The sequence below is a fragment of the Sminthopsis crassicaudata genome, chromosome 3 (genome assembly GCF_048593235.1).
Source record: "Sminthopsis crassicaudata isolate SCR6 chromosome 3, ASM4859323v1, whole genome shotgun sequence".
Classification (NCBI taxonomy): Eukaryota; Metazoa; Chordata; class Mammalia; order Dasyuromorphia; family Dasyuridae; genus Sminthopsis; species Sminthopsis crassicaudata.
In genome coordinates, this window is record NC_133619.1 from 465,234,966 (window position 1) to 465,248,504 (window position 13,539).

General features: G+C 31.8%; 1 protein-coding gene across 4 annotated transcripts in view; it reads right to left on the reverse strand.

Annotated features, from left to right (window-relative positions):
* Positions 1-292: 292 nt before the first annotated feature.
* The window catches only part of ARL6IP6 (ARF like GTPase 6 interacting protein 6), a 31,404-nt gene continuing 18,157 nt past the window's right edge, over positions 293-13,539 (reverse strand). For 2 of the 4 annotated variants that reach the window (XM_074303446.1, XM_074303445.1), the window contains exon 4: positions 3,155-3,426. In XM_074303446.1, the coding sequence (XP_074159547.1) occupies positions 3,333-3,426 (94 nt within the window). In that variant the 3' untranslated portion in view covers positions 3,155-3,332. Of the gene's footprint in view, positions 3,427-13,539 lie in introns of all 4 variants that reach the window. The other 2 variants (XR_012488292.1, XM_074303447.1) reach the window with 2 other exon arrangements.

The window sequence follows — 13,539 nt, forward strand, 5'->3', positions numbered from 1 at the left end:
TCTTCTTGTAGCCCTCTGGTACTGGCTGCTACATTACAAATGATTGGTTGTCAACTGAAATAATGAGTTGCTTTAATTTGTATTTTCGTATTACTAGTGATCTACAGTATTAATCTCTATATTTTTAAAGAGCATATTTCAATCATTTCAGAAAAAGGAAAGATATCTACAACATAAAATTCTTTGGGGGGGGTAATCAACTCAAGAAGAAAGGAAAACCCCAAAAATTGTTATCTGGAAATATTTTTATGAGTTCAAATCTTCACACAAAGTATTAAAAAATCTCAGAAAATTGGCTGTGAAAAGTTTATTTTAATATTGTAAACAAATATACTAAAGGACATGGCAGTTACATATTACAAAAGCAAGTTCTTAAGAGTAAAAAAAAAAATTAAATCTGTAAAACAGGATCTTAAGAATATTATAAATGCAACAAGAATAAATGTTGAAGACAAGTTTTAAGACCAAGATAAAGCTACCACACTTATATGGTTCTGCTCTGACCAAGTCTTCTGAGTGGCTCCTGATGCGGGAGGAAATCCCTTTCCCCCCCATTTTCTTCCCAAAACTGAAAGTGAAAAGAAAATTCAGAGTGAGAGGAAACAACAAGGACTAAGAAGTTGAAGATATGGGTTCTAGTCTTTCTCAATTGGATAAAATAATTGCAGTAACTCACTTTCTGCCTTGTTCCCTCATTTATAAAATTTAAAGATTTGACTGGGATAATCGTTAAATTTCTTCCAGTTTGATGATTTTATGGTTCTTCCAAACATGTGTGTATGTGTGTACACGTGTACTAAGGAAGAGGAGGGGCTTTTGACCTTGAATGAATTCAAATTTGTGACCTTAAACAAATGGATGAAAAATATTTATGAAATTCCTGGTATAAATTCTTTAAGCAGAGTTTTGAGATAAGGCATTTCATTTAAAAAATTAGTCTCAATAACATTCTGGGGATGAATGAGAGCCAAGTATTATTTTTTTAGCATCTATTAGGCACACATATATAATCACAGTATGAATCAATACTCTGTCTTTGCAGTTACTTGCTCAGAGGACATGAATTCAGTTTCTTTACATAATTCTAAAATACAGAAGAATTAGAGCACTTTGTGTGTCTGACTGCTTCATTACCAAGTGACTGGGTGTCAGGTGAAACAATGAGTTGTTTTGATTTGTTATTTCTCTTATTATTAGTTATTTGCTTCATGTACACATGAAGAAACATCATAAATTAATCAAAACCTTAAAAAGGAGCTTTTTATAAGTTAACAGTGGTTCATCCCTCGAAGAAAATAGAATCAAAAGCAAAAACAAATTTGCCACAAGACAAAAAAAGCCTACATTACTTCAACTAGAAGAAATATTCTACTTTCTTAAGTAGGAATGCGGTTGTATGATGAAGAGAGCTGAACATAGAGCCAAAGAAGACCTGAGGTTGCATCCTGGCTTATACATTGACTAGCCTTAAGCTTTTCTCAGTCTCAGGCTCTTCATCTGTCAAATAGAAATGATAATAGCACCTACCTCCCAGGGTTGTTGTGAGGATAAAATAATTTTTATAAAGCATTTTTCCAATCTTAAAGCACTCTATAAATATATTATCATTCTTGCATGTACTTATTGATGAACAGATGAATAACATTTTTTCCCCTTCATTCACAGACCAATTTTTAAAGAAGTAGTACATAGATTAAAAACAGAATTGAGTTTTAGTAAGCTTTAAAGCATTTTGGGATCACTGAGTCCATTTCTTGGTTATGACCACAAAAGTATCATCTATGTGTCCTTCCAAAGAGATTAAGTACAATGAAACAATATTAATGGCTTTCACATAAAGTGAGGTCAAACCAGAAAAAGGGGAAAAAAAGACCATGGGCCAACTACATTAAACAAAATTTCCTAGATATATCATTCTTTGTCACAGTAAGTATTGACCATCTGAATGTCTGTGTTGATATCCTAGTGAAAAGAAATAACACTTTAGCAATAGACTTGAAGGATCTATTGAGTGACATGAAGACTCTTGGCATTTTCATGTTTGCAAAGAGATGATCTGAGGTTCTAGACATTTATTCCTAATAGACTAAGACTCATAGAGTCTTTCAAAAATAAGGCATAAGAATTCTAGCCACCAATCACTAACATGAATGATGAATATCAATCCTGATTTAAATATGAACTGCAGACCTCATTAATCTATGAAAGTATTCTGTATAATTTTGTTTAAGAGAACTTTTAAAGATTCTAAAGGAAAATAGACACAAATTCCATGCTATTAGAAAACTTGTTCATTAAATCACATAGCAAAATAACCAAAATTGGGGAAATAAAATGAAAATGCTCCATTTTCACTTATCTTATGCCAAGAGAATTGAAAACACAACTTTTCCTAATCTAATTGTGGTGTTAGAAAGAACAGTTTATTTCAAATTTCATATTCTGGAATTGAGATTATTTTATAATCTCAATGTTCACTACTTTTAAAATCTATTCTTACAAATAAAACAAGGTTATTTTTGTAAAAATTTAGGGCTGTAGTGTGCTTCCCCCCCACAAAAAAAAAAAACCACCCAAAACAAAACAAAGTGTTAATGAACTAGTTAAGAACCAATTAATGGCATTCTAAAATTACTTATTAACTTTGAAAATCTCTTAAATTGGCATTTATATTAAAAGTAATTTAAAATAAGTTTAAATATACAAAGAACATTATATAAAAATGAATATTAAAATAGAAAAATATAAATTTTTAGTGAGTGAGTAATTCAAAGCCTAAAAATTCTGACTGTACATACAGGCCACCAACAATTTTAAAAGTATGAAATGTAAAAGTAGGAAACAGGTGCTTCCTTTACTGATTTAATCTAATAGCACTAATTTAATATAAAAACAAGAGTCATAATTCTGTTATGTAGCAATTTTGGTGTTTCTTAATGGAGGAACAGTATATATACATAAGCATACTGTCAAAATTAGGACCTGTATTCAAGTTTTAGGATTGCTTTCTTTAAAGACAAAACAAAACAAACCCACAAAAAATATAAACATATAAATGCTAAATCGTGAGGTAAAATTCTCAAATTTTATATGAAAGCACCTGAAACTCCAACGAATCTTCTCGTTTAAGACAGCAAAATACACATTACACCAGCACTCAAAAGGTGGTGGTTTATTGTTGGCGATGATGAATTTGACACATTTAATGAATAACAGATAATCCAGTCTCTTTTGAAATGGGAAATGATGTTCTTCTGTGTCATCAAAAAAAAAAAAAAAAAAAAAAAAATTAACCAGATGTTCTGCATTTTTACCCAGGAGCCAATGTGGATTCACATGAGGCACCATGCTACAGTTAAAGCAGCCACAATGCCATTCAAAATTGCCATGCTATAGCCCATGTGGAAGGAATGACCTGTCAATCTCCTAGGGAAGAAACAAACCAAAATGTCAATTAATGCAACAAGACATAATTATTCATTTAAAAATCTTAAAATTTGGGAATTACTTACTCTCCAAACCTTTTCTATTAATGAAATAGGCTACTTAACTCTTATTTTGTGGCCACATACTGGACTAGCCTGGACTAGATACATGGTTAATACAGGCTAATACCTTAATTATGTTAGAATCTTGTTCATCCACTGGTTCCTTATTAAAAATTGTGTTTCTCTGTGCCTTCTTTTTCTTGCTTTGATCCAACTATATAAAGATACATTTTATTTCTCTTAATTTGCTTTGCCAGCAATAAAATTTAAGATACTTCATAGTAAGGAAACTCATTTTATACTTATACACAAAAATTAAGAAATGCCCAACAATAACTGAAGTTAGGTGGAGCAATGAATAGAATAAATACTAGGCCTGTCAGCAAAAGACATCCTCTTGAGCGAGTTCAAATCTGGTTTCAAACACTTATGATCCTGGGCAAGTTACTTAAACCCTGATTTGCCTGAGTCTCCTCATCTGTAAAATAAGCTGGAGGAAGAAATGACAAACCACTCCAGTTATCTTTGCCAAGAAAACTCCAAATAGAATCATAAAGAGTCAGAAACAACTGAAAACAACCACATGACTAAAAAAAATAATCAGCAAATTAGATTGCATCTTTGCTGACATTTATTTTCACCCTAATTCTTTGATTTGAGTGATAATTAATGGACTCACTTGGGCACAGCAGGTTCCCTAAATAAATCCTCTCTTCTAATTTTTGTAAACAAATTTCAAGTAACAAAAATACAAAGGTAAACAGTAGGCTCATTTCTCAGCAGCAAAGTAACATGTTTAAATCTTAGGTAATTTCAAACATGAGGATCCTGGTCCATCAGAGCTCTGTGGCATAGGCGCTTAAAATTAGCTATTTTCCAAACTTCAAATTTAGAGAAGTTGACTCAGTCAGACCACTGAAAGAAACTTCTGTTCTTTCTACTGCTGACCTATCCCCAGCTCTCATTTACTATCCCAGGCCCATTTTTATGTGTTTCTGCAGCTCATCTATTCATTCATTCATTCATTACATATTTTGCCACACTGTTTATCAACACTGGTACTTCAACTTTATAAGATTAAAATACATTTATGTTCATTGTTGCATGAATATTTGAGAAGTCACCCTTTTAAAAAAGAGCCAGAAAGTTAATGGGATTGTTTCATTAATATGTTTTGGGCAGATTTGGCAGGGTCTCTTGAGCTGATATAAGACATAAAGAGAATGGACAATGGATCACCAGTAGGTATTGCTCCAAATAATATGTTCACTATGAACTTAACATATTAATTGGGAATGAGAGAATAGGGAAAACTATTAAAAGCCTTGCTCTATCTTCTCATCTACTTTTTTTTTTTTAAACTCTTACCTCTTCTACATTTCTCTTCTACTCCATGAACATACAGAAGTTGTATTGAAACTCATTTTGCTATACCTTGCAACAAAACTTCTTTATTTCCTTATTCTGAATTTTCTATTTCTAAAATAACATTATTTTGTCTTCTTGTTTATAATTTTTTGCTTTTCCTTATTTCCTATTTCTTAGTTCTTCCTGAGAAATATTTCTTAAGAGCTGATGTGGAAATAACATTAAAAAGGCAATATACAAAGAAACCTGAAAGAAATAAATTTATTTTTTTCTTAAGTCTTCATGTTTCCCATCATTCTACATAGCCCCTTCAAGTATTATTTGGTATATTATTATTTCAACCTTCATCCTTTTATACTCATGTTGGTAAATTCACAACTAAAATAGAAAACTTATTAACAATCTCAGCTGATTTTCACTTAGTTACTAAAACCACTTTAAATAACTTAAGTTTTTAAACTAGTGTTCTCTATATATTATATAAGGAAACCTTCAAAGATAAGACCTATTTTAGCAGGTATATATTTTTCCCTTTCCTTCTAGGCATTTTTTGCTTTTACCTGTCAGCAAGGATAAGTAATTAAAATTAAATAACTGCTAAGATTAAATGATATTGCATTAAGCAGAACAGTAAAGGCATAACCCAAACTTAAATTTTAGTCAGAATAAACACTTGTTCTTCATCAGAGGTAGAATGGTAAATTTCTCAGTAGTTTTTTCAGATATATTTTATACAGACAAAGGGGAAAAAAAATTGACAATTCTTATGAATAATTGAAATATCTAATTTTAATCATGAGTTTGCAAAAAGTATGAATCAATTAGTGTCTACTATTTGAAACAGTAAACAAAAAGATATTTAAAAATTATTCAATAGTATTTTACAATTTTGTCATCTCTTCCAGCTCCAATGACAAAAGATCAGGTTCCTATGTAGATCTTCTGATTTCCTTACTCTTTGATAAGGAAAAAACCACAATTAAATTCAATATAACTTCCTAAGCTAAAAATGATCCATCTATCAATAGTATTCTATTCTAATGCTGAATTTCTAGGGAACAGAAACCAAACATTTAAAAATATTTTCCCTGTGATAACAAGCATGTTGAGTGTACTAGAGTACTTAAATACTTAATTATCTGTACCTCTAGATTTTCATCAAAGTTGTTCAGATCTCATATAGAATAGTAAAGAAAAAAGAAAAAAAAAAAGGACAAGTTTCAAAAGACATTATTAAATACTAGGAAAGCAGACACTTCATAGAAACCAGGAAAAGGGGTTTTATATTTACCTAAGTTTTATGGAAGTGACTTGACTACTTAGTATACCTAAAAGTGTTTCAAAAGGGGCCACCTACTAGAGGCATGCCGTTTAACATTCAAAAAAGGAAATAGAAGAAACCTCTTTAGAAGCAAACTTCTAATGAATGGACCCATCATCTTTTCCACTGCCACCAATGACTTGCAGGCAGGCCAGCAAGAATCCTGGGAACTGCAATATCTCATAAATCTTTGGCTCTGTTTTAAGAGTAGCCATCACTAAGATTGTCCAAGGGAGCAAGTCTCACGGAGAAGAATGCAGTCATTCCCTCCAACTGCCTCTCATAGGATAAGCAAGCCAGCCTAGGCATCCCAAAGAAGAGAAAGGAAATTTTACATTTCTGGCAGGTTAAACCACTTACTTAGACCATCATAGAGAGGCCCAATACTTGGCCCAAGGGCCTTGTGAATAGCATCTTCTAGAGTAACAGTCTGCCTTCCATAGCTAATGAAAATCTAGAAAACAAAAGTTCTTGCTACCAAAGTGCTGGGTGTCAACATTAGATTCAAAATAGAACTGAATATGATATTATCAATGAAAATACTATCAAGGAAGATGCATTACCATTTTCTTTGTTCCCTAGGAAAGATGACATGACACCATTCGGGGCCTCGGGGTGACATGCAGCTAAAATTTTACATGTGTTGTATCTCCCATTGGAACGTGAGCTCCTTAAAAGCAAGAACTGTTTTTTGTTGTTGTTGTTGTTGTTGTTTTGTTTTTTTAATCTCCCAACACTTAGCATACTCTTTTTACACATAGTACTCAATATTTATATTTTAATGCTCTATTAGAGAAATGCAAATTATGGCAACCTTGAGGTACAATTTTAATCCAATTGGCTAAAATGACAGGAAAAATAATGATAAATATTGGAGGGGATGTGGGAAAACTGGGACATTAATACATTGTTGGTGGAGTCAAAATCTGATCCAATCATTCTGGAAAGTAATTGGGAGCTATGCTCAAAGGATTATAAAATTGGGCATACTCTGATCTAGAAGTGACACTATTGGGTCTATTTATCAAAGTGATCATAAAAGGGTCCATATGTACAAAATGTTTGCAGCAGCAATTTTAGTAGTGACAAGGAATTGGGAAATTAAGTGGATGCCCACGAATTGGGGAATGACTAAATAGATTATGGCATATCAATATGATGAAGTACTATTCTTCTATAAGAAATAATGAGCAAGTTGATTGCTAAAAAACCTGGAAAGATTTACAGGAATTGATGCCAAGTGAAATGAGCAGACCAAGACAACACTCTCCATTGTAACAGTAAGATTATATAATGATCAATATGAAAGACATGGCTCTTTTTAGTATTGTGGTGATCGAACACAATTCCAATATAGATGGAAACTGCAATCATCATGTAGGGAAAGAACTATAAAGACCAAATAAATACAGAAGCATAGTATTTTGCCTTTTTTTGTGGTTATTTACTTGCTGTTTGATTGGATGACTTCTTACACAACATAATATATATGATAAAAAACAGGTTTTTTTCCCCCATTCATTCATTCTATAGGTAGTGAAATATGGAAGTCATGAAGTTTCCTTTAAAGACTGCATATTATGGGTGATAAGCATAATAGAATTCACATAGTTTGCCAAGATCTAACATATGCTGTTTCAAAGCTATTAAGTGTCTATGTTACAATTTCAACTCATTTTCTTGATTCTAGATCTAGAGCTCTATCCACTCTACTACTAGATGCCTTTTGATTCATTTTAGGGTAAAAAACAAAAACAAAAACAAAAAAAAACACACACACAGTATTATAGACAGAAAAAAATATGGTTCCACTACTACTCTCCACTCCCATTTTGTATGTATTCAAAACCCATGAACCATTAAGAACAAGTACAAACAGCACTGGTTCAATATTAGGAAAACTAATCAATATAACTGACCATAGCAATAACAAACTCAACAGATGCTGAAAAAGCCTTTGACAAAATATAGCATCCATTCTTATGCTAGAGAACATAGAAATAAAATGAATAAACGGAGTTTTCCTTAAATGATAAGGACTATTTATCTAAAACTTTTAAAATAGAGGGCCAGATTATAGTAAAAACAAAAACTCACACTCTGTCTCTACCCCTCAGCTCATCTGCCATAACCCATCAGGCCACATAAATGTCCTAAGCGGGCCGCAGTTTAAGAACCCCTGATCTAAAACCATCAGCAAGCATTTTATATAAAAGGGACAAGCTCAAACGAAGCTTTCCCAAAAAGATCAGGATGAAGCAAGGATGCCTATTATCACCATTATTTATTCAATATAGTGCTAGAAATATTAACTTTAGCAATAAAAGAAAAAAAAAATCGAAGGAATTAGAAGACAATGAAGAAATAAAACTTTCTAGATGATATGATTGATGGTACACTTGGCTGTGTACAAATTGTGATATATGAAAGTTATGGAATATTATTGTTCTATAAGAAATGACAAGCAGGAAGATTTTAGAAAAAAAATTTTAGAAAAACCTGTAAAGACTTACAATGTTGCTGTTTCTGTGTACAAGGTTTGTCTAGTTGAACTAGACAAACCTTGTACACAGAAACAACAACATTGTGTGGATGATAAGACTTTTTCTTCTCAACAATACAATGATTAAGATAATTCAAAAAGACTTATGAAAGGAAATTCTATCCATAGCCAAAGAAAGAACTATGGAGTATGAATACAGGTTGAAGCATACTATTTTCATTTTTTTGATGCTTTCCCCCTTTTGCTCCAATTCTTTTTTACAACATGACTAATGTGTAAGTATGTTTAGTATGACCGAACATATAGAATTTATATTAGATTGAATTCCACCTTGGAGAGGGGGAAAGGGGAAAAAAGGAGGAAGAAAAAAATGGAAATTTTTTTTTTTTAAAAGAAAATGAAGAACAACAAACAGAACAAGTTTAAAAGGAGGAAAGTGCTAGTGTTACCTATTAGTAACATTCCTCCTTCAGTACTAAGAGAATATCAAAACAATGACAATTTTCTGGATCTTCCAATTGTAATAGATACACTAATTCACTTTTTCTACTATCAATTAACATAGTTATGCAGAAGTATAAGTAGGAATTTTTGCATCTGGCTAAGCAATCAAAATATTGCTTACAGATGTTCATATGTTCACAGATATATAGGGAAAGAGGGGACCATGTTTTATGAGATGAAGACAAAAGACTAGATATCAGTATAAGGTGGCTACACAAAGAGGTAAAGTCTACCCACAACCTATTATCTGGAACTTTCCCTATTTTAATGAATTATTCTTGTTAGTTAAGTGCCAAGCTCAGTTGTTTCTACATGCACATGAGTTAAGACTATCACTATGATCAAAACCCTCTAAATTTGATGCCTTATGATAAAACCCTAATTGTCATTATTCAATTACTAATCTGCAATTAAAAGTCATAACAAACAGGAGGAAAAGTAAACTTTCATTATCTGGACAACTTTACAAAAAGAAAGGAAAACCAGAATTAATTAGTGTGTTTTGTCTTCTTTTATTTCCCATGAGATATATTTTAACCTACTTAAATATGACTATATGTGTCTATGTATCCTGCTCAAATCTCAGATTTGAATGTTTTAACCCTCTGATATTATAAACTACAACTTCTGAATAAATTACATTAGTTTTGACAGCACTAGAATTGAGAATCCAAAGATAGTCACTAGATAATGAAAAGTTCATGATATTCAAACACCAAGGCCAAGTTTTTTTTTTTTTAATCTATCCTCTTTTTGTCAGCAGCTTTTTCTTTCCTACTGCAATTAGCCATCTGACATCTGTTTCACTAGTTCATAGCAATAAAGAATCTGATTATACAAAGAGGCAACCCTCCAAAAGTGCTATAAAGAGTACAATGCATTGAACTCACTGTCAAATCTAGTGTATTTTGGAAAAGAAATTTCTAAGTCAAATATTAAAAATAATTCTTATGCTCCAGAGCATGCCAACCCCTTAGTTAAAAGACCAATCATGTTTCTCTGAATTCCATTTTTACAATTCTATTTGTGCTACATAGTTTTAATTTTAAACCCCCAACTCAAGGCAGATGTAGGGTTCCAATCTTTAAAAGTTTTCCTTACGCTATATAGGAAATAAATGTACATAAAATGTAAAGGGTGGTATATTAGAAGAGCAAAAAGATGTTCTCATAAATTGAATGACTGGTCTTTGCTCTTATAGAAAAGACTTTTGTGCTAAGCCAATAAGAAAAGTAAAGTGAATAAGCTCAGAGGCTGAAGCAAAAAATACATACTAGAAAACATGGCTCAGGAAAAAGAAATGAAAGGTCAAAGACTTGTAGACAAAACAAATTTCACAAATATTTATCACAAAGAAAAATGGGAAATGGATATTAAGACCACTTATTGGCAAGTACGATTATCATTCCTTAAATGTTTAATCAAATACTTAATTCATCATTTTAATGAGTTCTAAAGAACTTAGAAACCATCTCAGTCAGCAGAAACTTAAATCTTCTTGCCAAGACAACACCAATTTAAAACACAAACTCATTTCTGAGATCTTACAGAGGATGATGTGGAAGATGAGTAGCATCAAGTAATAAAACAAGTAGAGAAAAAACCAAGTCTAATGAAAACTTAGCATAAAATAAAACTAAAAATAAGTCATTTTGAGGGTATTTAAGGATGAAATAAAAAAGTTTCATGATAAATGGTAAAGATGAGTAAAGATGTTTAAAACTCTATCAGTGACAACGTAGCCAATAAATTTATAATCTTCACCAAAGTACGACAATAAGGAATTTAAAATGTCACTAAAAACACAAAGATGGAAAAAACAGTGATTCTAGACTTGGTAGTTAAATCCAGCTTATGTTAATATTAGGTTACAAGTTTCTAGAAACTATTAAGCGGATCACCTTTTCTCAACTATATCTTTTTTTTTAAAAAACACAATCTATACCCTGACTCACAGGAACAACACTTTGCATTATCATTAGCAATATTTAACCATAAGTCATTTGCATGGCCTTTATTAAATATAATGTGTGTACACACACAATGTTTATCGGAATCCTGCCTTTGAGGAGTTTTCAATTTTTATCAATAGACTGAATACTTAACCAATTGCTCTCAGACAAATTAGGCATGCCTGTCTATGGTCTGAATGTCATGTTTATAGAAGTAGAAGAAAACATTTTTTTTGCAAATAGTCTTAAAAAAACAAAACAAAAAAAAAAAAAAACCCAAAAAACCACCTCCCTCTAGTTAACAAACTGTAGTTGGCAACAACACATAGGATTTAGTTTCCTATCTCCTAGATGAAAAAATAGAGGTCCAGACCGGTGAATTGCTCAAGTCATTACAAAAACCCCCTTTTTAAAAAATTGCTATACATAGAGAATTTTAATTTTCTGGAAAATTATATTTGAATCTAGATAATACTTGAGTCTCTTCCTCACATTAAGAAAAAAATCCAAGGTTCTTACAAATGTTTAAAAATGAAAATGTAAAAAATTATTTGATGTAAACATGTTAAGAAGCTGATGTGTTTTCATAGGCAAGTTTGAGTCCTAACACCCACAAAAATCTTTTGTTCTACACCAATAAGATGCAACAAAAAATAAAGCCTAAAGGCTGTCATTCTACAAAAAATTGAAAAAGTTGTTTCACTGTGCAAGCACTCACCCTGCTGGCATCATAAAGTACATACTGCTTGATCTACCATTTTTAAAAATACCATGTATTTTCCAAAAAGGACAAGAGATGGCAGGATTTTCACAATCTAATCTGAAACCCTACTTATTATATAACCCACTTAAGAATATCACATATGATGTGTTTTATCTGAAGGTCTAACTACATTCATTTTCTGATGTTTATAATCACTCAAAACTTCAGCCTGGCATGTGAAAATGATTAATAATTTCTTTTCTATAATTAAAATTATTTCACTACATTATGAAAGATTCTGGATCTTTTTAAACTGGCAACAATCTCATTACTAAAAAGAAAAATTTTAACATGGAATGATTTCATTATTAGGAATAAAAGTATGCTAAAGCAGTTAAAATTTTTACATTGTGGATAATGTTATAAAAAATTACTCATGCATATATACTCTCAAAAAATTTTTTTAATTTTATAATTATAAAATTAAAAAAAAATTTACAATGTGAAAATGTAGGTGATTATAAAAGTTCCTAGACTATAAATGTGGAAAAGTCAAATTATATTTTATCTAAAGATACTTTTCCCCTATAAGTGGTAGTGCAAGTTCTTAATGTTTGAGAATAGTATGAAGCAATTCTACTAATTAGATGAACCATTGGCAATGTTTTTTAAAAGAGCAAAAATTCCAAATTATTTTTATGTGCATTGTTTCTCACCTTCCAAAAAGAACAATCATCAGGTTCATTTTAAATCTTTCATAGCAATTTATCTTGCAGTTAATACATTCTGCTTTCATTTATAGTCATTTGATAATTCAATTACTTGACCTTTGTGCAAGATCTAACTAATGCTTCCCTATTGAATACTCCTTTCCAGGTTTTTCTACTGTGGCTCTCTGACCACTCCTATTAGACTACCATTCATCTCTCTACAGCTGTGAATGAACTCTAGTGTACTCTATTTAATGTCTGCACTCTCCCTTGATGACTACACCAGTTCCCAAGAGTTCTATTATCATTTCTAAACAGATGACTTCCAGATCCATGATCTCTAGTCTCTCTCCTGAGTTCTAATCCCATACAACCAATTATCTATTAGATTCCAACTGGATATCCCCATACCTATCTTCTCCAATTTGACATGCCCAAAACAGAATTAGTTATCTTTCCTGCCAAACCACTTAGCCCACCTATTGAGGGTAACTAAATTCACATCCTTCAACACCTCATTCTCCTTCACACATCCAATTAGTTGCCACACTGACATCTTTACTCCTACATCATTTAGATCTCTTCCTTACTCTGCACCATCAGCATTCTAGTTCAGGGTCTTAACATCTTTCACTAAGACTGTAATAGCTTCCTAATTGGCCTCCCGATTTAAAATCCCCCCTTTCCAATCCATCTTCTATCCACCTACCAAACTGATATTCTCAAAAATAACTGGTTGGAATGTGTCATTCCCCTGCCAGATTCAACTCAATGCTCTAGGCCAGAAATTCTTAATTTTTTTTGTAGTCTTGTGAAATTTATGAAGTAGAAGATAGTAAAACTGTGACAGTGAACAACTGACACCAGTTCCTTATTCCCTTTAGGATCAAATATAAACCCCTTTGCTTAGAATTATTACATTACTGCTTCTTTTCAAACACTCTATGGATCAAATTGATCTTAACAGTTTTGTCTCACATGACATTACAT